Source organism: Planococcus citri, chromosome 4 (assembly GCF_950023065.1).
Source record: "Planococcus citri chromosome 4, ihPlaCitr1.1, whole genome shotgun sequence".
Taxonomy (NCBI): domain Eukaryota; kingdom Metazoa; phylum Arthropoda; class Insecta; order Hemiptera; family Pseudococcidae; genus Planococcus; species Planococcus citri.
In genome coordinates, this window is record NC_088680.1 from 49,568,865 (window position 1) to 49,595,365 (window position 26,501).

General features: G+C 35.5%; 1 protein-coding gene across 3 annotated transcripts in view; it reads left to right on the forward strand.

The window, feature by feature from the left end:
- LOC135846022 (uncharacterized) overlaps positions 1–26,501 on the forward strand; it is a 231,593-nt gene that overhangs the window by 140,394 nt on the left and 64,698 nt on the right. The window contains exon 1 of one of the 3 annotated variants that reach the window (XM_065364972.1): positions 21,061–21,362. The exons of the other annotated variants lie outside the window; for them this stretch is intronic. Coding sequence (XP_065221044.1) covers positions 21,333–21,362 — 30 coding nt within the window. The 5' untranslated portion in view covers positions 21,061–21,332. Of the gene's footprint in view, positions 1–21,060; positions 21,363–26,501 lie in introns of those variants that run through there. 3 annotated transcript variants of the gene reach the window in all.

The window sequence follows — 26,501 nt, forward strand, 5'->3', positions numbered from 1 at the left end:
ACCATGAAAAATAATCTCCTCAAAAAAAAACTGAGAAACCTGAAATTTGACTGGTGAATTTTTCTAATCCTCCCCTACTCTCTCTCTCACTCTCAACTAATTCCTTTGGAATTTTTGATTACTTCACCACCTCACCAACTTCAAGTAAACCACCAGCAGACTTCCTACTCGTATACTTCTTCTCTTCTCTTATGATCATGCAAGCCTCTCTCATCGTCATTTGCGAGCGAAGTTTTTTAATTCGTGTCACTTTGTCGCCCCGTGGAGCTGTGTGAATTACGTCGAGAATTTGTACAGAGTAAAAATTAAACACGGAAGCGTGTAAGTAATGTAAAAAGATGCAGGGGCAGAGAGTACTTTTATAGAGGATTTTGTTACATTGAAAAATCTTGCTGGGATATCGTGCGCGTTTCATTCTGTTATCACTTTATCAGTTTTATATACGACTGTGGACGATTTATGTGTTCGTTGTCATTAATTTAATTAGCAATTTGTAACTGTTTTTACGACAGTTGATGATAAACGTCGCACACTATACACGATCTCAGTCTGAAAAAAGTAATTTTTCATACGCCGAGTGTTTTCTTAGATTATCCAACTGTTTTTTTTTTTTTTTTTTTTTTTTTTAATAAAAATTTTACGGAATTATGAGAATTATTGAAGCTGAGTGTCAGTTGCTGATTTGCTGACAATGAATTTTTACAACTCGTCAACTCGTCCAATCGAGCTGAAATTTGGTTCATCAAAAGATCATGTCATTCAGACCTCAGAACCAAATTTTCAGCTGCTGAAGTTGAGTTTTTGATTTTTGGTGAATTTTTGAAAATTGCCAAATAGTCTATTGGTATATTTATTAATTTTCTACAAAAAGAGCAAACATTGGAATACAAATCCGAAACTCGGTTTGTATACTAAACTAGGGGGCTCCGCCCCCTGGCCGCTTCGCGGCCCAACCCCCGTACTCGTTCCTCGGGCTTCGCCCTCGGAACTCGCTCTTGGGGGCTGCACCCCCAAACCCCCCTTCCCTCGCCCTTTTCTCTCTCAGAACTCGCTTTTTCAATCTTGACCCCAAATCCCTTTCCTTACAACTTACTAAGCAAAATGAATAAATAAAAACAGAAATACTCGCTGAGGATTATAAGTTGGATTTTTTGTTTACTATTATTTTGATAATAAATAAAATGCTTAGCAAATTAGAAATATTCGGCCGAGAAATTTGAAGTTCAAAGTTGAAATTGTTCAAAATAATGTTTTTTTGATTTTTAATATAACATGCTTAAACTAAAAAATTTTGAATTCAAAATGTTTTATAACAAATCTACACGTTATAAGGAAGATTTTAAAACAAAAATGAGCAAAATCGGTTCAGTTTTCATAGATTTAGAGGAGGGGACGCAAAAATTGGTTTTTGGGTCATATCTCCCCCTGTATGAGACCAAATCGATTCAAATTTTGGGATTCGGTTCAAAATGCAATTTGGAAGAAAACGTATTTCCAAAATTTTTTAAAATTGATTTTAGGGTCTCTTTCCCTAAATTTGGGGCCCTAAAAATCAAAATTTGGACCTCGCTATAGTTTTCACATCAAGTACTCGTCGAGAGCTTTCTATTGAAAAAAAAATTAGCTTCCTAGGTGTAATTGGGGCTGAATGAGAGCCTGCTGAACTTTTTTGCTCGTTTTTTGCTTGTAGCTTTTGTACTATAGATATAATAAAATTTACGATGAAAAAAAAGAAAAAATTAACTCGAGATAAATGAATAGGTGAGAAGACACGGTTACAGTACGGAGACGTCGCAACCCCTTTCTCTTCTCTCCACCAACAGTACAGTCTCACCAAACCGCTTTCTTTCCAACGTACACGTCATCCCTTCCCGCAACAACCCTCGTCCATACACCTACATACTACAACAACACGGCTGCGCTACCGCGGAATCTCGGCACTGAAACGTTCCAAAACATTTCCAAAATCCCGTATTTTTCAAAAAAATAACTCTCTCTTGCGCGCCTATTTATAGATCAATCTTTTTGAAATTTTTACACAAATTTTCTGTTGTGAAAATACAATCATACGTTTTTTCAAAATTGAAATCGGATAATGGAAACTTGTGATTGTCCAATTTTGGTTTTTATGCTGTACCTCCCCCCCTAATGGTCCAAAGTAGTTTAAAGCTGGGCTAGGAAGTGCGAGTAACATATGATGAAAGATGTTGTAGTTGTAATTCAATTACGAAAAAAATTAGGGGGAGAGGGGGGTCCAAAAATTTTCAAAATCCACTTTTTGGGGCATAACTTTCCTTCTATGGGTCCAAAAAAGTTCAAATTTTGGATTTGAGGTTCAAATAAGATTTAAAAGAAACAATTTTCTCGAAATTTTGATATCTCAAATTTAGCACCTCCTCCCCCAAAATTGGGGGTCCTAAAATCAAAATTGACCCTTCTCTATATTTTTGGCATCATCTACTCGTCAAGAGCTTTCTATTAAAAAAAAAATCAGATTTCTAGCTATAATAGGGGCGGAATGAAAAATCGCTGAACTTTTTTTCTTGTAGCTTTATATATATGATTCGACTTCCCAAATCGATTTCCACTATTTTCCAGCCGATCTGCAGGAGTCTCCAGCGAAAGTTGACTTTTCTCGAGTAATTTCAAACCGCTCCAGAAGGCGTTGTAATCGAATTCGGCAGCTGAAAATTCAATTCTTTCATTAAGTTCGGTATTCCAAATCGATTAGGGTCGATAGATCAAAAATCCGATAGTGACCAGCCAAAAAAAGAATTTTTTTACATGTTAAAAAATTTCAATTTTCAAAAAATATCAAAATAGTACATTTTTGGGATAAATTGCTCAAAACGTCTCCTACCCTCTAAAGTTACCCCCCTCCCCTCCACAGAATCGATTGCCGCAATTTTTGGACATTTATAGTGTTTCATGGAAATCTTTCTCTATTGTACTTTTTGCTGGGCGATTTTTATTTTCTCGAGTAATCTCGAATCATTTGGAGAAACCTCTGGTTAATCAGCAACGCCGGAAAACACCATAAAAATAATTTACAAGATTATTATCTTTCACAGCCCGAAGGCGAATAGGTATTTATAATACCAAAACGTGTGTTTTTTCAGCAAAAGGATGAGAGCTGGCGATAAAAATAAAACTTGGGGGGAATGGACAGTACGAAACCGCAAAAAAATCCTTCAACGACGTTTTCTCAGATCACCAGAAATTTAGTAAATTAGTAATCCCTTTTTTTTGGTCTTCTCTTAACGCGATACAATCGTAATCTTAATTTTTGGAGACTGAAAAAAGAATAGAAAGCGTAAAAAAAAGTAAACTCTGTCAAAGTATTATCGCAATAATCCCTTTCTTTACAGTCTAAATCTGGTGATACGAGTTCATTGTCGTTACACTATTATACGACATGGTCGTAGGGTACACAAGTCCCACCATGGATAAGAGCAGAATCCGCAATAAGAATAAACCAGAAAAAGCCGAAGATGAAGAAGACAGAGAAAAAAATAAACCAACGACGACGACGACGACGATAGGCCGACCCACCAAAATCAAGTTGAACATCTTCAGTCGTAAATGAGGCGTGTTGCTAGGTCGAAATTCATACAAATATCCGAAATTTAAATAAATTTTCTACGCTATTAGTTCGCGAAAATACGCGACTAGCGTCGCGAGCTCGCGTGTTGTTTTTTTTCGTTTTTTTGGTATAAATGGTTCAATGAGGAAGTTTTGGAGGAGAAAAAGACAAAAGGTTGGTTGGAAATTTCAACAGAATGACTCCTTTGATAACTAGGCGATGGTTAGGCACGTTTTTCGCCTCGGTATGGGAATGGGTTACGTTTCCATGGGAATTATCCGATTGGTCGTATGCCCTGTTTGTGGACACGGCGTGTGTTGCGTACCCCTGACTAGAGTGTAACGACTATACGATACTCCTTTGCAAATTACAATTAACTTTCGCCTTGGGCTTGAGCTTGGGCTGCTACCGCACCCCCTGCGTGGCCGTGGCCGCGTCCGTCTGCTCGAATTTTGTCTAACCATATTATCTAGTGTCGTTAACGGATTGTGTTTTCATCCGTGTGAAGGAATACAGAAGATAATTTTCCGGCGAATTTGATTCTGGTATTTGCAGTTCTAGGTACCTACGTTATGTATAGTATAAACGCGTTCGAAGCGAAAGTATAGGATGGCTGGCAATGTGCAGGGGCCAGGGCGCGAGCTTCTCGTTGCTGATGGTTGCAGAACCGCGAACTTGCTTATGCTTATCGTACTTCCGGCGCCAAGCTTGCATTTGCCTTTGAAACGATAAGCGTATTTGGCGAAATGGAGATACGATACGAAAATTACCAGATATCGAAAGGGACGTGTTGCGTTCTAATGTTCACTTCGGTGGTATCGGGAATAAATTAATTTTCTATTTCGCCTCGATAATTTGGCGCGTATTAATTACCGGTTAAACGTCGCGCAACATTTGTGTGCGGTTTTCATTTTATCAGCTGCCATCGATTTGCCATATTATTAGAAAATGTCCCCGGAGAACGATCCTGCCTGATTTGCATTAGGATAACGAGGCAGCCCACGCTAAAGTGCTGCACAATGAATCAATTTACTGTAAAAAAGAAAGGATTTTTTCAGGGAAAAATAAGATCTACATCGAATATTCACTCGTTTCCAAAACCTATTATTGAATATTGATCCACAAAAATGTTGGTTATTCGGATCATACATAACCAATTACAACAACTTGGAAAAAGTTTTGTCTTAATTTCAATTTCCTCCAGCTGCATACCAAAATAAACCAAAATTACCAAAACCTGCGATGGGTATTGCCGAGTAAAATAGGTAAAATGTCCATGTCCTCGGAATTTTGAAATTTTGATTGAACATTGTTGGGTGCCTCTAACAAAAATTGTAGTCTTGAAATCCCCCTCCCCCCAATCCCTCTTGTCAACAATACCGAAAAAACACATTTTTGGGGGGATAAATCACACTTCAGCCAGTATTAAAACATTTGTCGCAGTGAACCGAATTTTCGGGCAATTTAACCGCCCCCCCCTCCCACACCCACAGATGGAGTCCCTGAAAGGGTCTGACTGTAAATCCAACTTCATAATCATGTTCCGTTTTTTTTTTATTTTTTTGGTTCCCCCGACACACAAGGTGCCGAGGTTTTTTTCAAATAAACATATTTATTTACATCTTAAATCTAAGACTAAATCTAAACAGAATGTAATTTCCTGATTTATCGCTAATCCCAGATCTAAGATGCAGGGAGAGGGGGAGGGGGAAAGACGGGTTGTCCACCACAACCCATACCCCCTAGGCGGTTGCCAAGGGCTCAATCACCCTACCAGGCTTTGTTATTCACGCATGCTCATCAGGTAGACTGAGTCCCCCAACCCGTCTTGGGAAAAGGATTTTAGGGAGGAGAATTTGGTGCCTAGGGGGGGTCAACAATTGTTGGTCTCCCCTTTACATTACACGAGTTTTGGATATGGGGAACTTTTGAGAGGAGGCCTGTGCATCTGCTAAGGGCTTCACACCAGCCTCTCACATAGGACTTAAGAGTACAATACTAGATATGACTAATTAATTAAGCTGAAACATTTAAGAAAATAGGTATGATTAGTTAACTTGGTCTATTTTGTAAATGTGTACAGCATTGTCATACTTACAAGAAATAAACATGAAAGAAACCCACACTAAATTTGTAAGTAGGACATGCATTGGTTTTGAAAAATCTAACTATATTTGAAGGGCGGTTTTCCAAAAGTGGATAAGTCAATTTTTTTGAAAATTGAGTTTTTTACGCCATTGTGTTCTATAGGTCGTATCTCACCTATTTAATGCTTAACCTACCCAAAATACCTATTTATTTACTCACAATTCAGCTTTTCCGTAGGTCGCAGGTCGCAATCGTTTTTCCAAAACGCGATAAGTCACAATTTATCCAGTGAACCTTTGAATTCGGTGTCAAAAATATGGGTTAAATTTTTTGTACCTACTATAATACTTCGGGTTCGTTGAAGTAGAGCTGTGAAAAATGTTTTTTTTTTCAATACTTAGATAGTACCGTAATATAGGTACTTGTTGTTTTTATTTGATTGCCAAAATGGATCATTTTTGTTAAAAATACAGGTTAATTTTTTTGTAATCCATTTTTTTTGGTCTTCTTCTTTTGTATCGTGAGTTACAGTTGACTTACATCGATTTGCACCACTGGTTTTATCATATAAATGAAAAACTGAAAAATCGTTTTTCCAAAAGGCGATAACGTTGCCTTAGTTGCAAAGTAGCGTATGTCCATCTGTTCACTTGATACCTAGTGTAAAAGTGCTTTCAATCTGGAGCGCCATCTATTGGGTTTTAGTGGTACCCTTTGGGTACGTATGTCGAGGACATGTCCCGCCAGCATACCTACCCAATGGGTACCACTAAAACCCAATAGTCAGGGAGCCCACATGAAAAAAATGTACGAGGGGGGTTGAAATTTGGGAACCGGCCCAAAAGTTACTATATGTGTCCCACTTTTCAGAAATGTCACTCTGGCAATTCACAGCTGGGGCTTTTAAGCACAGCGAAAGCTCAAAGTTCACAATTTTTATGAACTTTCAACTTGGAAAGTTTTATGGTTAAAACAGGTGGATTCTTATAGGATTTTTCACGCTGAATCCGAATATGCCGGTCTGTCGACCCCTAAATGCCCCCAAAGGGATGCCAGACTGAGTTAAAGGGGTAAAAATCGCAAAAAATGCTGTATTTTTTCAATAAATTTTCGTAAAAATCGTATAGCTAACAAAAAGTGCTGAATTCTTGAAGCATTTTTTGCACTGCATCCAAATATGCCAGGCTGCTAGCCCCCAAGTGCCCCAAAAAGGGTGCCAGCCTACTTTGAAGGGGTGAAAATTCAAAATATTTAAGTTTTTCACATCTTATTCGCATAAACATACCTAGCATTATTCTGTATTTATTTTTTTCGACGGCGGTTTGCAAGCACATTTTTGAAAACAGCATAAAATTCTTTTGATAAAATATGCCGTTGAAGCTTTATTCTATTTTGCGAATAATCTACATATTTCAGAAAATACAACTCAATGATATAACAATTTTTGTGTAGGGCTGGTCAAGACGAGTAAAATGGTACCCATATTCATTGTTTTATGCCAAAAAAGAGCATATCTTGGGTCGACCTATTCATAGCCATCAATTTTCCATCTTTTTCAGGGCGGGGAGGGGGAGGGGTAGGGGTCCTCCATAATCCTGTTATTGTTGTATGATATGCTTTTGCAGGATTTTATTGCGAAAAATAGAAAGTCCGACAAGTAATAATCAAAACCGCTAAAAAAAGACTTCAATTTGCCGAATTTTATATTATCACTTTTAAGGGTTTCGGGGAGAGGGGTTGGAGAGTGTCTCATGGTAACATAGCAAGAGGGGAAATGGTTGAGCGAGGTGGAGGGGAGATCAAAACGTATAATTGCCAGCTAACTGCGGGAAAAATCTTTAATTTACCAAATTGTCATTTTGCACTACATACTTCCAGGGTGGGGAAGGGGCAGGGGGTCCCCATGACCCCATTATTATTTTACAAGGTCTTTGACATGCTTTTGCAACATTTTATTGCAAAAAAACTCTCGGAACTATTTTTTAAGCTCATAAGAGGAATTTAAATGCAATTTTCACTTACAAACCTATGTTAAATCCCATTTAAACCTTCTAGGCCAACTCGGCACGGGTTAATGACCTTCAAATGGGCTAATATTTTGGATTTGAGAACTATGTGATGAAATTAAAAAATTAGGGGGGTCAGATCAAAAAAATATTCACTTTTGCATTTTAAGGGACACCCTAATCTACGTGTACCTTACTGTTTGTCAAAATTTTTCGAAATATGTAGGAACATCATAAACATTTTCAGTGTCTCTAGAACAATGATATTTTTTCCTCTTCAACATATTGAGGCAGTTGGGCAGCATTTAGAGGTAGGTAGTGATACATTTGATTTTAGAATACATGCAAACCGCCTTCGAATAAAATACATAATTACAGAATAATGCTAGGTATGTTTATGCGAATAAGATGTGAAAAACTTAAATATTTTGAATTTTCACCCCTTCAAAGTAGGCTGGCACCCTTTTTGGGGCACTTGGGGGCTAGCAGCCTGGCATATTTGGATGCAGTGCAAAAAATGCTTCAAGAATTCAGCACTTTTTGTTAGCTATACGATTTTTACGAAAATTTATTGAAAAAATACAGCATTTTTTGCGATTTTTACCCCTTTAACTCAGTCTGGCATCCCTTTGGGGGCATTTAGGGGTCGACAGACCGGCATATTCGGATTCAGCGTGAAAAATCCTATAAGAATCCACCTGTTTTAACCATAAAACTTTCCAAGTTGAAAGTTCATAAAAATTGTGAACTTTGAGCTTTCGATGTGCTTAAAAGCCCCAGCTGTGAATTGCCAGAGTGACATTTCTGAAAAGTGGGACACATATAGTAACTTTTGGGCCGGGTCCCAAATTTCAACCCCCCTCGTACATTTTTTTCATGTGGGCTCCCGGACTACAATAGATGGCGCTCCAGATTGAAAGCACTTTTACACTAGGTATCAAGTGAACAGATGGACGTACGCTGCTTTGCAACTAAGGCAACGATAAGTCAGTTTACTTTTTCTGTCGCAGAAGCGCTGCGAGCTCGAGTTACATCGCAAAACTCACACGTACGTGTTGAGGAAGACCTAATGCAACATGCAGGACAGGTTGCAGACTCCAAATGCATCATGGCTTCAAATGGGCACTAAAAACGTCATTTATCTCGAAATCGTGATTTTTGACTTATCGCTTTTTGGAAAACCGCCCTTCATTTATTTATAGCTAAAAACAGGGCTTCTTCCAGTCGATGTTTGGTTAGTAGATCAGGATTGAAGCTGTTCCTCCTTCTGGGTGCATACTCTTGACAGTAATGGGTGGTCCCTGAAGCATTTGATGATGGATTGTTTCACTGTTGGCCACTCCAGTTTATCCAGACCACACCCTAGTCTTGGTACTGCTATCTTTTTGATCTTGAGTTGGTCACATTTGGCAGCAAGTGCTTTCATCATTGATACAAAGTCCTTGATTAATGGCTTATCATTGTGATGTTCTTTGGTAATGGCATAAAGGATGTAATTTCCATCTTTTCTGAGTTCAACTGCTTCACTAACCTTAGCACCCATTGACCTCAGATTGTCCTGGTTGCCGAAGGCTCGTTTGAACAGGAGTGTGATGCCCTTGGACATCCTGAAGTCTTGTAGTGGTGTCAAAAAATATCGATAGTATCAATACTTGGCTGTATTTGATACTTATCGATACTTTTTGAGCGAGTATCGAATACAAAATTTCGTTAAAATTTAGCAAAAATGGTGCAAAATATCGTTTAAACTTCCTCAAAATGCGAGTAAAAGCATGAAAAAAACAAAAATAGGTACCAAAAACTGTTCAAATTTTTGTGAAATTCCAGCTGTTGTCAAATTGTCACTGTATTTTTCGTTTTTTCCTCTGGGCTATAGCCCATGGTGAAAAAAAAAAACACCGGCAAAAGTGTGGAAAATTGGGAGTAACGATAATATCGATACTTATCGATACTTTTGGAGAATCATTCGATACTAATTGATACATTTTTTCAACGATACTTGGCACCACTAAAGTCTCGACTGACACAATGGGCCAGGGCAAACTGTGGGTGTTGTCTAAACAGATCATCCTCCAGTTCCTCCAGGGTGAAGATCTCATTTGATTTGGTCTCTATCTTTCCCCAGTTGGAATGTTGGATTTTCTTTTCTAGTTCCTTCTCAGCTAGTTTGAGAACTTTCTCCACACCAGCCGGTATTATTTGGCCCATCTGTAGGTAATCACTGTAGGGGAGTAGACAACCCACAGCAGCTAGCCCAACTACACTCGGCAGTAGAATCTCTCATTTATCCCTCTCAGTACAAGGTACTGCATTGAGGGTTGGTATATGTGATATGAAAATATCAGAGAGTAGGGATGGTCCACTTCACCATCAGTGGTCAACTGATCCATCGACTTGTCGACTATGTTACATTGTTACATGCCACATTTTGGTTTTCAGTATCAGCAAAGTGTTTACCAAGGATCAATTGTGGACTAATAGGATTGTCCAACCTTGGTTCGATTCATGTGAAAACGACACCCATATTGTCCACCTTTTTCAGACCCAAAATTGGGTGGGGAGGTGCCCATAGACCCAAAATGAGCATTTTGATGACTTGTTAGATTTTCTACGGTTTTTTAAGGTTCATGTGCAAAATTTCAGAACTTCGTTACGAATATTTTTTTCTGGCAATGCTATCACCAAAAAATACATTTTAAAAAGTTTTTTGGTTATTTAAGTTTTCGAAGATGGCCCAAAAATTTGAAAAAATAGTAGGTACTCATCTGAACATATTTTTGGAAAGAAAAAAATTTTGTGTGCTTAAATTAGGTTTTGGGATACGTCGGTTTAAGTTTTCTTCGCGGGGGTGCAAAACTTTTGAAAAAATTCAAAATCAAATTTTTTAATTCAAAACTAGCTGAAATGTGATTTTTTTCCTCGGAAAATGCGTTTTTTCGTCATTGCAGACAAAAGGAGTGGGGTGGAAGAAAATTTTCGGGTCTACAATATTTTTCTGGAGGTGCCCAACAATGTTCAATCAAAATTTCAAAAATCCGAGGACAGGGGCATTTCATTCGTCCAAATTTGACAAGTTAAATTCCTCATAAGGAAACCTCTGCAACTCGTCAACTTCGATCGAGCTGAAATTTTGCTCACTGAAAGAGTATGTCTCCAAGAGCTTAGAACCAAACTTTCAGCAGCCGAAGTTGATTACAACGCCATCTGGAGCAATTTGAAGTTGATGCAGAAAAATCAACTTCTGCTTACTTTTTGAAGACACCCCTTCTACTTCCAGAGAGTTGCAGGGTTGCGATGTTCAGCTGTTACCTTGTATTTTTAGATCACAAGTACTTGGCTGGAAAATAATTGAAAAATTCAACTGACAATAAAGTGATTTGGAGATGATGAAAAAAAAAAAATTGAGAGCATTTTATGCTGGGAGTTATTTTTATTAATACATGTTCATTTTATCGTAGGAACGACATTACACATCCAAACAATCAATATTCCTAATCACATTATGGCTCCTTCCTCCATCCAGTTTAATATAAATCCAATTTACTCCACATTTCTTACCCGATGACGTTTTCCTTACTCATCTCCGCAGCATTTGGAGTCATCGAAGCACTCTTTAAAGAAAATGATACATCGAAGGTCTAAAAGAATCAAATACCATATGAAACATTTGGTAAAATTATATCAAGCTGCAGGGCAAACATAAACAACCAGAGACCAGGAAAACACTGCAGTATAAAACGTCGACCAAAAGAAGGGAGAAACCAACAACTCAATAAGTAATTGAAAAATAAACAAGTTGAAAAATCGTTTGATTCTTGGCTGAAGAAAAAAAGAAATGAAAGGAAAAAAACGGAAAAACGAACACGAAAAGTTGCTTAAAATACAAAAAGCCAAAATTGATTCACTGTACTCTTTTAGAATTTTTCAATTTTACGAATTTTTGCGATTCCTTTTTTATTCTGGTTGCTTTTTTTTCTCAAGTTGTCACTTGAAAAACAGATGAAATAGTTTGTCCGACAACTCGACGCTTTTTTTCCGCTTTCGAAAGAAAATATTATACTGTCGCTTTATTCTCGTAGTATACGATTTCAACAGAGCTATGCTGCTGGCTTCATTTACCAAACGGATAAAAATTCTAAAATACTAAATGACACACGAAAGGAATTTTTTATTTCTCCGGTTCCATTATTTCGTCGTCGCTTTGGTTCATTTATTTTACACGAGTGAATTTGACGCTAGATTTCCATTAGAGGAGCGACACCTTTGAAATTAGCAGCCGTGAGATAATTTCATTTTTCATTACTTCGAATCATCCCTTCTTTAGGTGGTAATTTTTCACCGAGAAAGAGCGTTAATTTGGTACACGAAAACACGATATTAGCCATTTGACCAGAAGCATCTTGAACTGGAGGTAGGGCATGGTGCTTACCCTGTTCAACATTTTGCTAGAGTTGAACATATAACAAGGTATCTTGTAAAGTATCCCCCTTTTAACGCATCAATTCTTAACGTTTAGCAGATAACTAAATCAGCCGCAAACATCAATAAGCATCTTAGTTTGAAGAACCCGAATTCAAAATGACATGACAAATTAGTCGGTTGGCCATTTCCGACAAAATTAATCGTTTTAGGTTATCTGCGTTACGTATCATCGAGAAAAGAAGTCTTCCTGATGCAGTTTTGCTCACGAACCACATAACATAGATACACATTAAAGGGGGATCTGGTAGTTGAGCTATGGCTGAGGCAAAATAGAGCAAACAGGTGTAAATTTTTAATACAAAATGAGATTTTGGTTTTTTGGCGTGTCCCCCGAACGAGGAGGAAACGTGTAGGTATACAAATAACCAACTCGAGAAGGGGATGCAGCAATGCAACATCGAGATAAAATAAGGTACACGCGCTGCGTCTTCTCCGAGACGAAAATCAAAATAACTATAAACGACGTTGCGCGTGTTGCATTAATAATAAACGCTTTGAAACATTATTCCCTTTATTTACTTAATTTCCAAAAAGGTGCAAACACCCTAAACTGTAGGAAACACGATTTGCTAACACCACCTTCTCTCCCCTATTTCTTCTTTTGTACAAACGAGACGAGCATTCTGCCACCACTATCCTCACCCCCGCCATCACCATTGCACAAAATATGAATACGAGTTCACGAATCGTACAACAGCCATTTCCCATCCTTTTGCATTTCAACAAACGCAGCCAACACCACCTTGTGTACGTATTGGCGATGAAGGAGAACTATGTGTCCGAGAGAGGAAGAGTTAAAAGTCAGCGAAATTTCACGCCACAGAATACGGTAGCAATTAACGCGCGACAACTTTTACCAAAACAAAAATTACGACTATCACGAGTTGGGAAACTTTGACTGCACAAGCGCCTACATTTATACCCACCTCGTATATTATATTTTCAAACTGCTCGGCTGCTCTGTGTCGTGAATTTCCAGCATAATATGGTGGGAAAGTTGGCAGACTTATTCAAAAAGTCACTTTTTTCCAGTACTCGGAAACAGAGGAAAGCTCTAGCTTCTAATATACACGGTGAAAGGTGAAACGGTTCCTACCTGAGCTTGCGCTTTTCAAGCTAACTATTTTTTATTTAATTCTATTGGATGATTTCATCTTACTTACTTTCCAAAAATGCAATTTTCAGTACTGATTGTCTTGAAATTTGGTATAAAGATAAAGATACATGAGAGTATAGACCTAGAACTTTTTTTTTCAATTTTTTCTTACAAAATTACTGCCTTGAAATTCATTTTGAAAAATTCAAATAGCTGCGCAGAAAGATCAAAATGTCAAGAATTGGCCACTTTTTTTAAAATTTTCAAAGTCTGGCTCGATGTCAAGTTCGTGAAAGTCAAACTTGAGATTCAAGACTGTACTTCGATGTTCTTTGAAATGTCAGAATCTGGTCATTTTTTTTTATCGATAACCACCAAATCAACAATACAACTTCCCAAAAATTACCAAATTACACGATGCATTCCAAAAATGGTCAAGTTAACAGAAGTGTACCAGAAATAATTTACCCTGTAATTGATAAAAAATTACCAGTAATTTACCAGTAATTTATCAGAAATTACCAGTAATTTACCAGAAATTACCAGTAATTTACCAGAAATGACCAGTAATTTACCAGAAATGACCAGTATTTCACCGGAAATTACCAGTAATTTACCAGAAATTACCAGTAATTTACCAGAAATTACCAGTATTTCACCAGAAATTACCAGTAATTTACCAGAAATTACCAGTAATTTACCATAAATTATCAGTAATTTACCATAAATTATCAGTAATTTACCATAAATTACCAGTATTTACCAAAAATTGCCGGTAATTTTCCAAAAATTACTCACCAGTAATGACTAGTAATTTGCCCAAAATTTCCAGAAAATACCTGTAATTTCCTAAAATTTATTCACCAGTAATTTACCAAAAAATTGAAACCTTCGGGTAGTTTACCAAAAATTATCTGTAATTTACCGGAAATCACATGTAATTATTGTAATTTTCCAAAATTTACTCACCAGTAGTTTGCCAAAAATTACCAGAAATTTACCAGCAAATACCTGTAATTTCCCAAAATTTACTCACCAGTAATTACCAAAAGTTACCAAAAATTTACCAAAAATTTCCAGGAATTTACTGAAAATTACCAGTAATTTACAAAATCAAAGTGACATTTTTTTGATAGTGAAAAAACTGCAAAAATTACCATTTTGAATGATCTTACCTACACAGAAAACCACTGAACCGATTTCGATGAAACTTGAAATCTCACTAGGCCTGCACGATTCCTCAAAAGCAGGGCTGGTGACCGAAATGATCGTTTTGTTCCGTTCCGTTCCTGAACAAATCACTTCGCATTTTTACTGTTCTGTTCCGTTTTGCTCATAATTTTTTTGTTCCATTCTGTTCTGTTCTGTTCCGTTCCGTTCCATTTGTTCTGTTCTGTTCCGTTCCGCTTTGTTCTGTTCCGTTCCGTTTTAACAAAGGGGGAGGGGGATCCTACCTGGCAGAAATTTTTTTGAATTGAACTAGACAAAGCTAGATCAAATCATTGAATGAACAAATTAACATGCAAAATTTTACACCATCCGAAATTCTGAAAATTTCAAAAACTGAAGTGCATTTTGTTTCTCATTTTTAGATGAATTTAATTTTTTTAAACTCAAATTTGGTCCCAAAATGAGAAAAAAATTAAAATTTTACAAAATTCTGAAAAATGAAAATTTGTCTAGAAAACCAGAATTTGGATTTGGAATGAGCTACTTATAGGTAATCTTGTCCCGCCGAATCAATTGAAAATGATTTTCAGCCATTTTGAGCAATTCTGCATTTTCTGCAACCTTCCAGCAGATTATTGACCTTTTGAGAATCGAAATTTCCACTAAATTTTACCAAATGAAGATGGAATTTGGAAAGCTGAAATTTGTTCTGTTCTGTTCCGTTCCACTTTTTTTTCTGTTTTGTTCTGTTCTGTTCTGTTCAAGAACACTTCGTTATCTTATTTGTTCTGTTGTGGTTTTGTTCATTTTGTTCTGTTCCGTTCCGTTCCGTTCTGTTCCGTTCTGAATAAGATTTTTTCGTGATTTGTTTATTGTTCCGTTTATTTGTTCCGTTCTGTTCCGTTCCACCAGCCCTGCTCAAAAGTACTAACACGACCCTCAATTTTTGGCGAATTATTCATGAACGAATTAATCAATTTTTTGAAAGAACCATTCGCTAATGAATCGATCAATTCTTTAATTTACGAATCAATTCGTTCGCGAATGAGTTACTTATACGAATCAATTTGTTCGCGAATGATTCATCAAAAATTGAGTAACTGAATCAATTCGTTCGCAAATGAGTCACTTATACGAATCAATTCGTTCGCAAATGAGTCACTTATATGAATTAATTCGTTCGCGAACGAGTCAATAAAAATTATTCAATTCGTTCGTGAATGAATCACCTAAAATTGAGTAAATGAATCGATTCGTTCGCGAATGATTCATTAAAAATTGAGTAACTGAATCGATTTGTTCGCAAACAAGTCGCTTAAACAAATCAATTCGTTTGCGAATGATTCATCAAAAATTGAGTAACTTAATCGATTCGTTCGCGAATGAGTCACATTCATCAAAAATTGAGTAAATGAATCGATTCATTCCGAACGAGTCACTTATACGAATCAATTCGTTCGCGAATGATTCAGTAACTATTGATCAACTCGTTCGCGAATGATTCACCTAGAAATCAGATTTTTTTGAAGAAAAGTCGGTCTTAGTTTTTTTTTACGGAGCACTATCTTTTTGAGCTACAAAAATATGAAAATCTCAATAAATCACGATCTCAATTACCCAAATCATATAAAAATTGCAACCCTTCGTTGTAGAAAAGTTTAGCTAAAAATAAGAAACGAAAACTACCACGTAACCGATACGAATCGCGTGTTTATCATAGAAAGCGAAACTCTCCACACACAATGAATTTTACGACACCTAAAAAACTGGTTAAAAACTTTCCAACTGCAATGAAAACATTAAAAAAGAAAAGATTGCCGAAAAAATATATTATCAACTTGAAAATAGCATCTCGCATTTAATCGATATTATAACTCGAATACACCCAAAAAAACCGAATTATAAAGAAACGTACAAGTTTTTCCCTTTTAACAAAAATAAACGTCGAGTTTATTTTTTTAAAGGGGATCTCACACAAAAACAAAGATCAAATAACAACGGAACGGTTTTTTTCCTCGCAAATTACAAAAGGATTAAATAAAAGCGGATCTTTTTTTTTTGGTTTTTTTGGTTGTTGGTCCTTTTTATCAGTGAGGGAGGAAATAGTAGAAGTAAAGTAAAAATTGCTCGAAACACCCGTTTTATCAGCAAATATGTGCTCATCATCAAAGCACCGAACGCCATTCGTTCGCAAGACATAAAAATTCAATTTCGTTAAACTCTTTTCAATTTAAAGTCAAAGCAGATTCGTATATGGTAGTTTGGTACCTTGAAAAGGAAATTACTTTTTGGCAGACGTGAGTTCGACCACTGTCCAAATTCTACCAAAAAAAAGTTGAAATAGTGGGCAGTTATCGTAAAATGACAGAAGAAAAAAATATTAAATGATAGGGAACAAAAGCTCGTTGTAAAATGTTCCAGTTTTTATTTGAATAATTCAACTTTTCTGTACGTGATTCATAACGTATGTTTTTTTAAAAACTTTATAAGCAGATTGGAGATCAAGATTGTTTTTGGATGAATTTTCCATTGAAAAAAATCGACCTTTGTGGCCGACTTGATTTTTAGAATTTGAGCAAAGTTTGGAAAGATAAAAGGTGGGAATCCTTAAAAAATATTTAGAGTACCCTTCCAACTGTATGAGCTATATTCCCTCCAGTCAATGAAGCTGGGTTGCAGTGATAATGCATTACATGATATTTTTATACCTGAAGTAGGTAGTTACCTACCTATCTACACACAATTCAAAAGAATTCGATCTCTCGAAATACCACCCACTTGATTCCTTTGGTGTTTCATTCCGCAGCCAAAGTTTGAAAAGCCAGCTTACTAATTTAATTACGAACCGAGAAGAAAATCGGCGCTATTCTGGTTGAAATTTTATATTTTTCCACCACAAAACCACCTCCTGCCTAAGCTATTCAAATAAATCTTCGAATAAAAAGCTTGCGAATTTGAATACCCCGCGAATACGATTTTGTTTGGTTTCACTGTATAAAATGAAGAACGAACCCTGCGGTAGTTTTAATTCGAATACAATAAATTTTCAAGTATGAAATTAAAACTCGACGCTGAGAAGGAGAATCTTGGCGGTGGAATTTTATGGTCGTCGTGTGTCGACGTTGATTCAACGAGAAAGTGAGTTATATGTATTTTGAGTCGTGTAAACCAAATAAAGGAAGTATGTCGTGTATTCGGATGTGGGAAAAACGGATATGAAAAACTTACTAGTATTTTTCTATTAGAACGGAAACGACGGGCGAGCAATTTTCGAATTTTCTTCGCAGCGTATGAAGTCTCATAGTGAAGGTATCCTCTCGTCATCTCGGTAAACGTACCGTACTGTGTGTGCTTGTAATAAAAACACATAGAAAATGAAAAACTGCGAAAAGCATTCGGGGAATAAAAGATGGAAAGCTGAGGAGAAAAAACAACAAAGCTGTACTTTTTATATTGAATGATGGAAAGAATAATTGGAAAAAATTCACTACAAAATATCGCACTCGTAATGGAAATTGGAATTATGTTTTTATTTCGACACGTGCGAATATTTTTTCTAATACGAGTTTTCGAGTTGTTTTTATCGGGTTGTGTATTTCGAGTGTGATTTTGGTGCGAGTAGCTACGAATTTGACGACGATTTGTTTTATTTCGATGGAAATGTGTGAAATGTAATATAGCGTATGATTTCCCCCGAAATACAAAATAAATATGTAAGTACGTGAACGTACCCACTACCCAGTGAGTTAATGAAGTACCTACGCTGGTGTAAGCATTAGAGTAAATGCATAAAAATAGGGATCACTCCAACCCCATTTGTTCGAATGATTTATGAGATCTGACCCTGGCTGCATAAAATCGAATTTGCATAGTGCTGCAAGGTGAATAATCCGTTCGTAATTATCGATTAAATGGCGCGTACACAGATTTTTACACATTTACGTAAAATCATCGGCGCCATCATACTGGGAAAAAAAAGTTGAAACGAGTATTTTTTCAGAGGAAAATGCTTTTAAGTCTGGGTAGGGGTATTATTTTTTAGAATAATTAGAGATTTAATGTTTAATCGCGAGAGAATTAATTATTGAAATTAACTAATCCACCATTTTATTGCTTTTTGTTTCAGGTGAGTACAAATTTTCGATGTGATTGTATGAAAATATAAATGAACTGACACAAATGTATTTATGAAAATGAGTAAGTACAGATAAGTGATCTTATTCTCAAGCAAATGTTGGAAACATAATTTTGAGCTGTCAAAATTAATTTTTCGATTTTTGGCAAATTTTTGAAAATTGTTGAAATGGCTTATTGACATAAATTTTTGCAAATGAATCTGGAGATGAATTCAAAAAATCAGTTGCATACTAAAGTCGATCGATCGATCCTCTCCCTTTCCAAAATGATTGCGATCAGTTTTGAAGTGATCTGGAGCCTCTAGCAGAAGTTGGATTTTCTCTATCAATTTTGAAATGTAGAATCAATTTAGGGTAGTAAAGATGATTCACAATCAATTTTCGGGGGTGACCTGGGGCCTTTTGAAATTTTAAATCTTGAAACGGGAAGAACTTGAATGTTCATTAGGGTGAATCGTCAATATGAAAATTGGCAGATTTTGATCAAATTCAGCAAAAATTTTCATTTCAAGTTGAAAGTTACCCCACAAAGAATTTGAGCTCCAGAGGTGCTCCTGGAGGGGAAATTTGGGTCTCAATGACAGGACATTTTCGAAAAAATCGTGTTTTTTCGCTTTTGTCGCTGCACAAATCTGTTTCGGGAAAAATGGTCCAGTCTCAAATGAAAGTATTTGAGATTCTGCGTTACTGAGTGACTGAAAATTTGCAAATCTCTCATTTTTGAATAAATTCGTGTTTTTAAAACTTTTTCTTGACAAATTTTTCGCTTTAATTATGTCAAAATATTGAAAGATATCATTTCTGAAACTGAGGAAACATTTTGGAGCGCAGTGGTGCCAATTTTTTGATCAGTTATACCAACTCTAAAAAATAAAAAAAAATATGGTAGCCAAAAACTTTTGAATCTTTTATTTTTCGATTTTTTGAAGTTGGCAAAAATGATTAAAAAGTTGGCACCACTGATGCGTTCAAAAATTTTGTATCTGAAAAGACAACACATTTTTCATCCCTTCGCCTCGAACTTTTAATTTATCTGATTTAATCGACTCACAGTCGTTGAACTGATAACAATAATATTGAATTTTCAACTATTGAAGTGGTTTGAAAGTAGTCTCAAAGGATGAGGGAAGGGGAAGGAAAGAAGTTGGCTTCAGAAAACAAATCAATTTTCATTTAGAGAGTAATCAATAGTATTATCATCCATCAATTTGAATCTTCAAATTTTCATTTTTTTTGTTTTTAATTCTTTTTTCATAAACAAAAAAATTCAAAATTTATGACTTATTTTGCCATTTAAATGTTTTTTCCAGTTTTCTGTACCGATATTCATTTTTAATTCTCCATTTTTTCCTGAAATCCCCCCCACCCAAAAAAATGAATAGGTATAAAGCTTTGATTGGTTTGACTTTTTTCATTTTCTGAATCCAGCAGGTAGGTAAAGTACCAGACCTGCCTATATTTCTCCAAAGTGTGTGTTTTTTTTAAAATGGAAACATTGATTTATTTTACTCTCATTTTGTTCAAATTTTTTTGTTTCTTCTGTTTTTGGAAAAATTTTTTGTTCTTTTCATGTAGGCAAATGCTTGGCTGATTTTTTTTTCAATTCTTCAATTTTTTCCTGAAATTTTGAAAAAAAAAGAATAGGTGAATTGTCTAAGTATTTATTTGATCAGATTAGCTTATTTTTTCATTCTTCGTTTTTTCTTTGTTTTTCAACGTTTTCCTCCGATTTTTTGAAGTTTTTTTTTACTGAGCCAAAAAATATTAAACATTTTTCAATATCAAAAAATTTGAGATGTTGATATGTAGGTACATATTATGTTCATATTTCCTTATTGAATTATTTTTTCATTTTTTTTTCTATTTCGTTATGTTCTGAAAAATGAGAATAATTTTATTTCCAATTTTGTTTGCTTCTTTCATTCATTTTGCATAAAAATCATTAAAATTCATTAAATATTTTTTGATAGTTTTTAAACAATTTTTCCAACATTTTGGCATGAAATCACGTGTGATGGTTTTTATTTACGAGTACTTCTGTCTTCAAACTCTGACATTTTTGAAACCAATAGAAAAGTTCTTTCCTTCGAGGGGATTTTTCACCTTCTCTCCTCTTTTCTCCCATTGTTGTACTTTTTATATATTTTTTCATCTAAATTGTTCTCCTCCTAGACCTCATGCCCCAAAAACCATTTTTGGTCCAGTAAAAATGAAGAAATCGCCGGAAAAAAAGCTCCAGTTTTACGATCCCTATAACAACAAATTATTTAAGACAAATCGTAATCAAATAGATGCTGCTTTTATGCATCATTTTAAAAACAAAGTAAATTATATCATTACCACGTGCACGATTTCACGCTACCGTGCAAAAAGGAACGTTATTCGGCAGCCTTTTACGACCTAGGAAGTGAATCGCGACTGTAGCAACGTATACTACTATAAAGGGTCTTTATAGCGTTCTCAAAATATAAACCCATCGATGCTCAGAAGGAAGTTGTACATTACGCGGTAGTGACTTTGAAGGCTGCGAGCAATTTTTCGCGTTGTTTACGAATTTTCGTACTCGTATTTTCGTTACGTTTTTTCTTTCTTTTTTCTGTTCGTATTCGATTCTCTGTGTTTGTAATTAAAACGTACCCCGGGTAAAATTTTTTCAAAGTGAGTTGTTTTTGGTGGTCGGTTTTTTTTCATTTTCATTGTGTAAAGTGGTTCGGTAATTTTTTTTCAATGAACTATATCCTCAAAGCGCGCAATTTTTCGCGCCAAATGGAATGGGTTCCGGTGTATCGAAAGTTCAATACGTAAGTTGTGTACTGTAGATGTGGTATTTTTCTAACGAATTTTTCTAATTAAAGTAATGGGTGATAAATTGACGATGAAAACACTCGAATGGAAACGTTTGGCATTTTTTCGTTACTTACGTTTTAGGTACGTCGATGTTACTTTCGTTTGATGTTTGTTTGTTTTGCTGTGTTTCGCGACGAGTTCGACGAACGGCCATCCTTTTGTAAATGGAAATAATTTAATTAAAGTTTTTTAATTTAATATTTGATAGCCTTTGTATAGTGCGTGGTTGCGTCTTTAACCGGCGTTTTAGATGGCCGAGTGTATTTTATGGGTTATGGAGGATTTTTTTCACGATGGGTAAGATGCAGAGAGATGTGATTTTGGTGCGATGATGTTTGCTTGTTTATGGCAATAATACTGTTATTTTAAGAAAATGAGTAGATACGAAAGAAATTAAGTTAGTTGTCCATTCGAAGGGTTTGAGTCGCAATCGTTGATTTTTTTTGTATATTTTTGTTTCTTTCCTGTGAAGATTTTTTCCAAGTGCATTTTTTTGAATAATTGACTGCTTATTTTTAGCTGAAAGAATGATCTACTTTTGACACCGCTGATTAAGATTTGACATTTTGTTTTATAGTATCTTGAACTTAATTTCCATTTCTAGAACCTTTGAAAGAATCTCATTCCCACTCAAATTGAATTTCCTTCGATTTAAATACATTTTGAGGCAATTTTCAACTCCAATTTACAGAATCTTGGAATATCTGATGGTAAAATGCAAAAATTATCAAATTTTGGAGACATTCGTGGTAACTCGAGATCTTTTAATTTACATGATTCTTTGAAAGGAAAGATTTTGGGCTTAAAAATACGAAAAGCACTTTTCCCATCAAACAATTCATTTTTCAATTTTTCTAAAAATGATTTCTTACAAGGGAATTCTTCGACTCCCTGGATCTCGAATTGGAACAAAACTCTGAATTGATCGAAAAGACGACTCCAAGAAACCCCCAATTTTTGGCTGCAGAAGTTGATATATTCACATATCTCTCAATATGAACCAAAACATATGTATACCTAGGTTGATACTTACCTGATCGACTAACCACTAGCCGGATCCGGGTTTTAGGTTAGAAACCAAATTTTTTTGCTTGCTTTTTTATGTGATCAGTACCTAAATTCAAAGTAAAAAAAAATTTTAAAGTTCGCCAAAAATGGAATAATCAACTTCAGCAGATAAAAATTGAAGGGGAGGGGGGTTAGATCTCTTTTCGACTCATTCAAATTTTCTTCCAATCAGACATCTCGCAGTGAAGAGATTCTCAAAGTCCTGAAAAGCAAAAGAAACAAAGTCAAAGTGCTGATAAAAGAATTTGGACGTTATTTGTGGAAAGAATAAGGGTAGAGTGGATGAATTATGTGTCAAAAAGAATAATTGTTACTGTTTGGTGAGGTGAATTTGGGGAAAAAGTGACGAGATTTTAAAGCTATATACTTTTGACAGTTTCTCTCAAAATTTTCCGCAAATCCACTAAAATTATGCAAAAATCGGAAGGGGGATTAGTTACCTATTAGGATTTTATGGATTGAAATCCGGATTACAATAATCTGTGAATCCAATCCAATTGTTGTAAAAACGTTGTTTTTTTAAAAAGAATTTTACTGTATTTTTTTCATTCTACTTCATTTTCCAAGATTGTAATAAAAAAACTCTTCATTCAATTTTAATTTTTCCCTTAAGAAAAAAAAGTTCCTCGCAATAATGTACAAATTAATACAAATGAAGAGAATTTAGGAAAATTTGAAATTTTAAAATCTTTGGTATAAAATTTTGATATCCTATGCACCTTTTTTGAATTTGAACCATCTCAAAAAATCCACGATTCCTTCTGTATTTAAATAGGTAGATTCGTTTGATCACAAAAAGTCGAAAAGATTATTCGAATCATCGTCAGTTCTGGTCCCTATTCAGTTTCCTTTCCCTCCCCCTCACCTGAAATCATTTCTGGGTGAACAAAACGAGAGTACATAGAATGTCTGTATATCTCTAATAAAGGTTCATTATGGTCCAAAAAAAATTGATGATTTTTTAAAGATGTTCATATCTTTTTTATAGTTTTTTAAATTGAAATACGAGGGGTGAGGAGGTGGTGGGGGGTAGTTTCATTTTTAATTTTTCCATTAGATTTTCATACCATCTAAAATCAAAAAATTGGAAAATAAGAATGTTGAAGAGTGAGCTGAAAGCCTGGAATCATTTTAATGTGTTTCAATTTCAATTTTTCCTCCCTGTGTATGAAGCCATGTGAATGTTTACTTTGTCACATTCGAAGGAATGCTGGTGACAAGGTGAGAGAAAGGAGTGGGGGGGGGTAAGCATTTTGAGTATTGATTCAATTTCCGCGGAAAAGGTAAATGAAATAATATTTTTTTGAATCATTTCCTATCCCTCTTCTCAACAAATCTGCATGTTTTGTTCAAATTCTTGAAGTTTGGTTTTTACATCTATTATTTTTTTGTGCGAATTTTTGGGTTTTTGAATATTTTTTGCTCAATTTGTGAGAAAAATAACTCAAATCAGTGTTATCTGAGTAAAATATCTTGTACATTTTTTATTCTTTTGAAACCGAGATTTTTTGGCTCAACATTGTCTAAAATATGTTAGGTACACGTTTCTCCTAACGACAGAATTAAGCATTCCAGGATTTAGTTTCTTAAATAAATGAAATACGATTCTTATTACGTCTCTTGCTTACTTTACGTACCGAAACCGCAGACAATATTTCAGTTCTTCTGGTAACATACGTGCTACATTCTCTGTTTTTCTCTCGCAGTATAGCTTCGATAGGTAAAGTAGGTGCCAGGTAGATAGGTACTTATGCTAGAAATTTGAAATGCAGATGTTGATAAGTTATTCGCCTCGGTGACGTAGATAAAGTGCGAGGTAAATATTCTAAAATATGAGGTAAACATGCCAATAATTTTATCTACACGCCGAAGTATAAATATTAGGTGTAATTTCGCGTACGTCGAATTTCAAATTCGGTGTATTTTACCGAGTTTTTTTTCTTTTTCTTTCTTTTTTTCTTCGATCGTCGAAAAGCTCGTATTTCAAATTTCATTCGAGATTTTGACACGTATCTAGGTACCTTCTCGTTAGAAGATGGTGATATATTTTAACGAAAATATTTTCGTCTTCAGTTCAACGAACCTTTCTTAGCGCTGGAGCTGGAGAAAGAGAGGTTGGGTCGGGAGTTGGCATCGCGATACCGTACTTATTTAGCATTTACTCGCGTATGTACGTAGCAAATAGCGCAATTGCAACGTTGTGTTTGAATTGTAATATACGCGAGGGAAAAAAATATATACTCTTTCAACGAGTGGAAAACAAATGACAGATTAATTTCACAACGAACAATGAAAGTATAGCTATAGCTGGGTATATCGATGTCGCGATGGGCCAAAGTTATTTAAACCGATAGCATGTTATTTCCGGTTCATTGTGATTGAATAGAGAAGAACGCGAAACGTTTACATTTCACTTGGGTTGTCGTAGTCGTCGTCGTCGTCGTAACACTCTCGAAGCAAAGATTACAATTTGCGAGGTGCTCGCTGGAAAAATCTCGATTACGTTGTTTACCATCGCGCTGGAAATGACAAGCCGACGTTGAGTCGTCGAGCACGAAGCAGGCGATAATTAAACGAGCAAACAACCGGAAGATTTACACGTCAAAGGTGAAAAACGTAGTACCCTCGACGAAGAAATTGATTCGTCTTATAAAAGTTTCTCGAAAAAGGTTGCAAAAAGCTCCCACAGTTGTGTATAAATGTCTGGAAATTTTCTCATCGTCGTATCGTGGATCTGACGACGAAGAAGATGTTTGCGAGGAAAAAATCCGTCTCACTCTCAATCAATACCATTATTACGATGAAAGTTTGTTTATGGAAGAATTTAGTGGTTGAGGTTTTCGCCCTTTTTACCCCGGAATTGTTACAACTTACGAGTATACGTACAATGCTGGTACTGCTGGTGTGCTTTTGAAAAGTATACGAGTACGAACCCGATATCGTGACAAATGGTAGTATTTTTCGGCTAACGCGTTTATTATATTTATGTCAAAATTTTACGACAAAACGTGGTGACTCTCTCGAGCCATTTCCACTTTTCTACTTCATTTCTATTCAAATGGCAGTAGGCATGAAGAATTACCTCGACTGTGTACACGAAACGATGCGTTTGGTGGTACAAATGTCGACTCGAGTTGAATAGTTTGCTTACTTACTCTGTGTAGTGTCAAAGGCAGAAATTTGGAAATGTGACTCGTATGGCAAGGGAAAGGGGTAGTGATGAATTATAAACGTGGAAATAATTTATTTACGTAGGATAAAAATACTGTAAGGGAGTATTTTCTGTTTGAGGTGTTTGCATTTCGATTTGGAATGAATTTTATTGCATATTTCAGGAAGTTTTTCTCAATTTTTGTCATGAAATGGAGTACTTTCTCAATACACCCAAAAAATACAATTTTTTATTCTCATTCCTGGGAGAGGAGAACACTGAAGGAGCTGTGTTCTCTTTCGAAATGACTCGATTTCAGAAGTGAAACTGATTTTGTGGTTCGAAAACTCAAAATTTGAGTAGGGCAACGTTTCATTAAAATTTTGAAAATGGACACTCTCAGAAAAATCTCCTCAAATTTGGGTTGAAATTTTTTCAAACAATTTGAGGCTTGTGATTCACCTCCACCCTTATGCTAAAAGTCAAACCAAAATGGTCTTTATTTTTTAGAAATCAACTGTAAAAATGCTGATGACAGGAAAATAAATTATTCATTCACCCAGAAATTAAACCTCATTTTCACCACCTGCACCCTCTAAAGTATTTCAACCTGCAAAAAAATGTTTAAACTGACCAAAAAAAAAAAAAAATTAAAAAATAATTGGAAAATATACTACAAAGCCCATGAACTGAATTTCATCATTTTTCAATTTTTTGACGAATTTTTAAAAACTCAAATTTGGCTTATTTTCCATGAAAAAAAAAATCAAAAATCTGATCAAATTCGAGCAAAAGGCGGAAATTTGATTTATATCTCATTTTTGACCTCCGAAATTGATTGGTGAACTTTTTGAGCTATTCAGGAGCCTCCAGA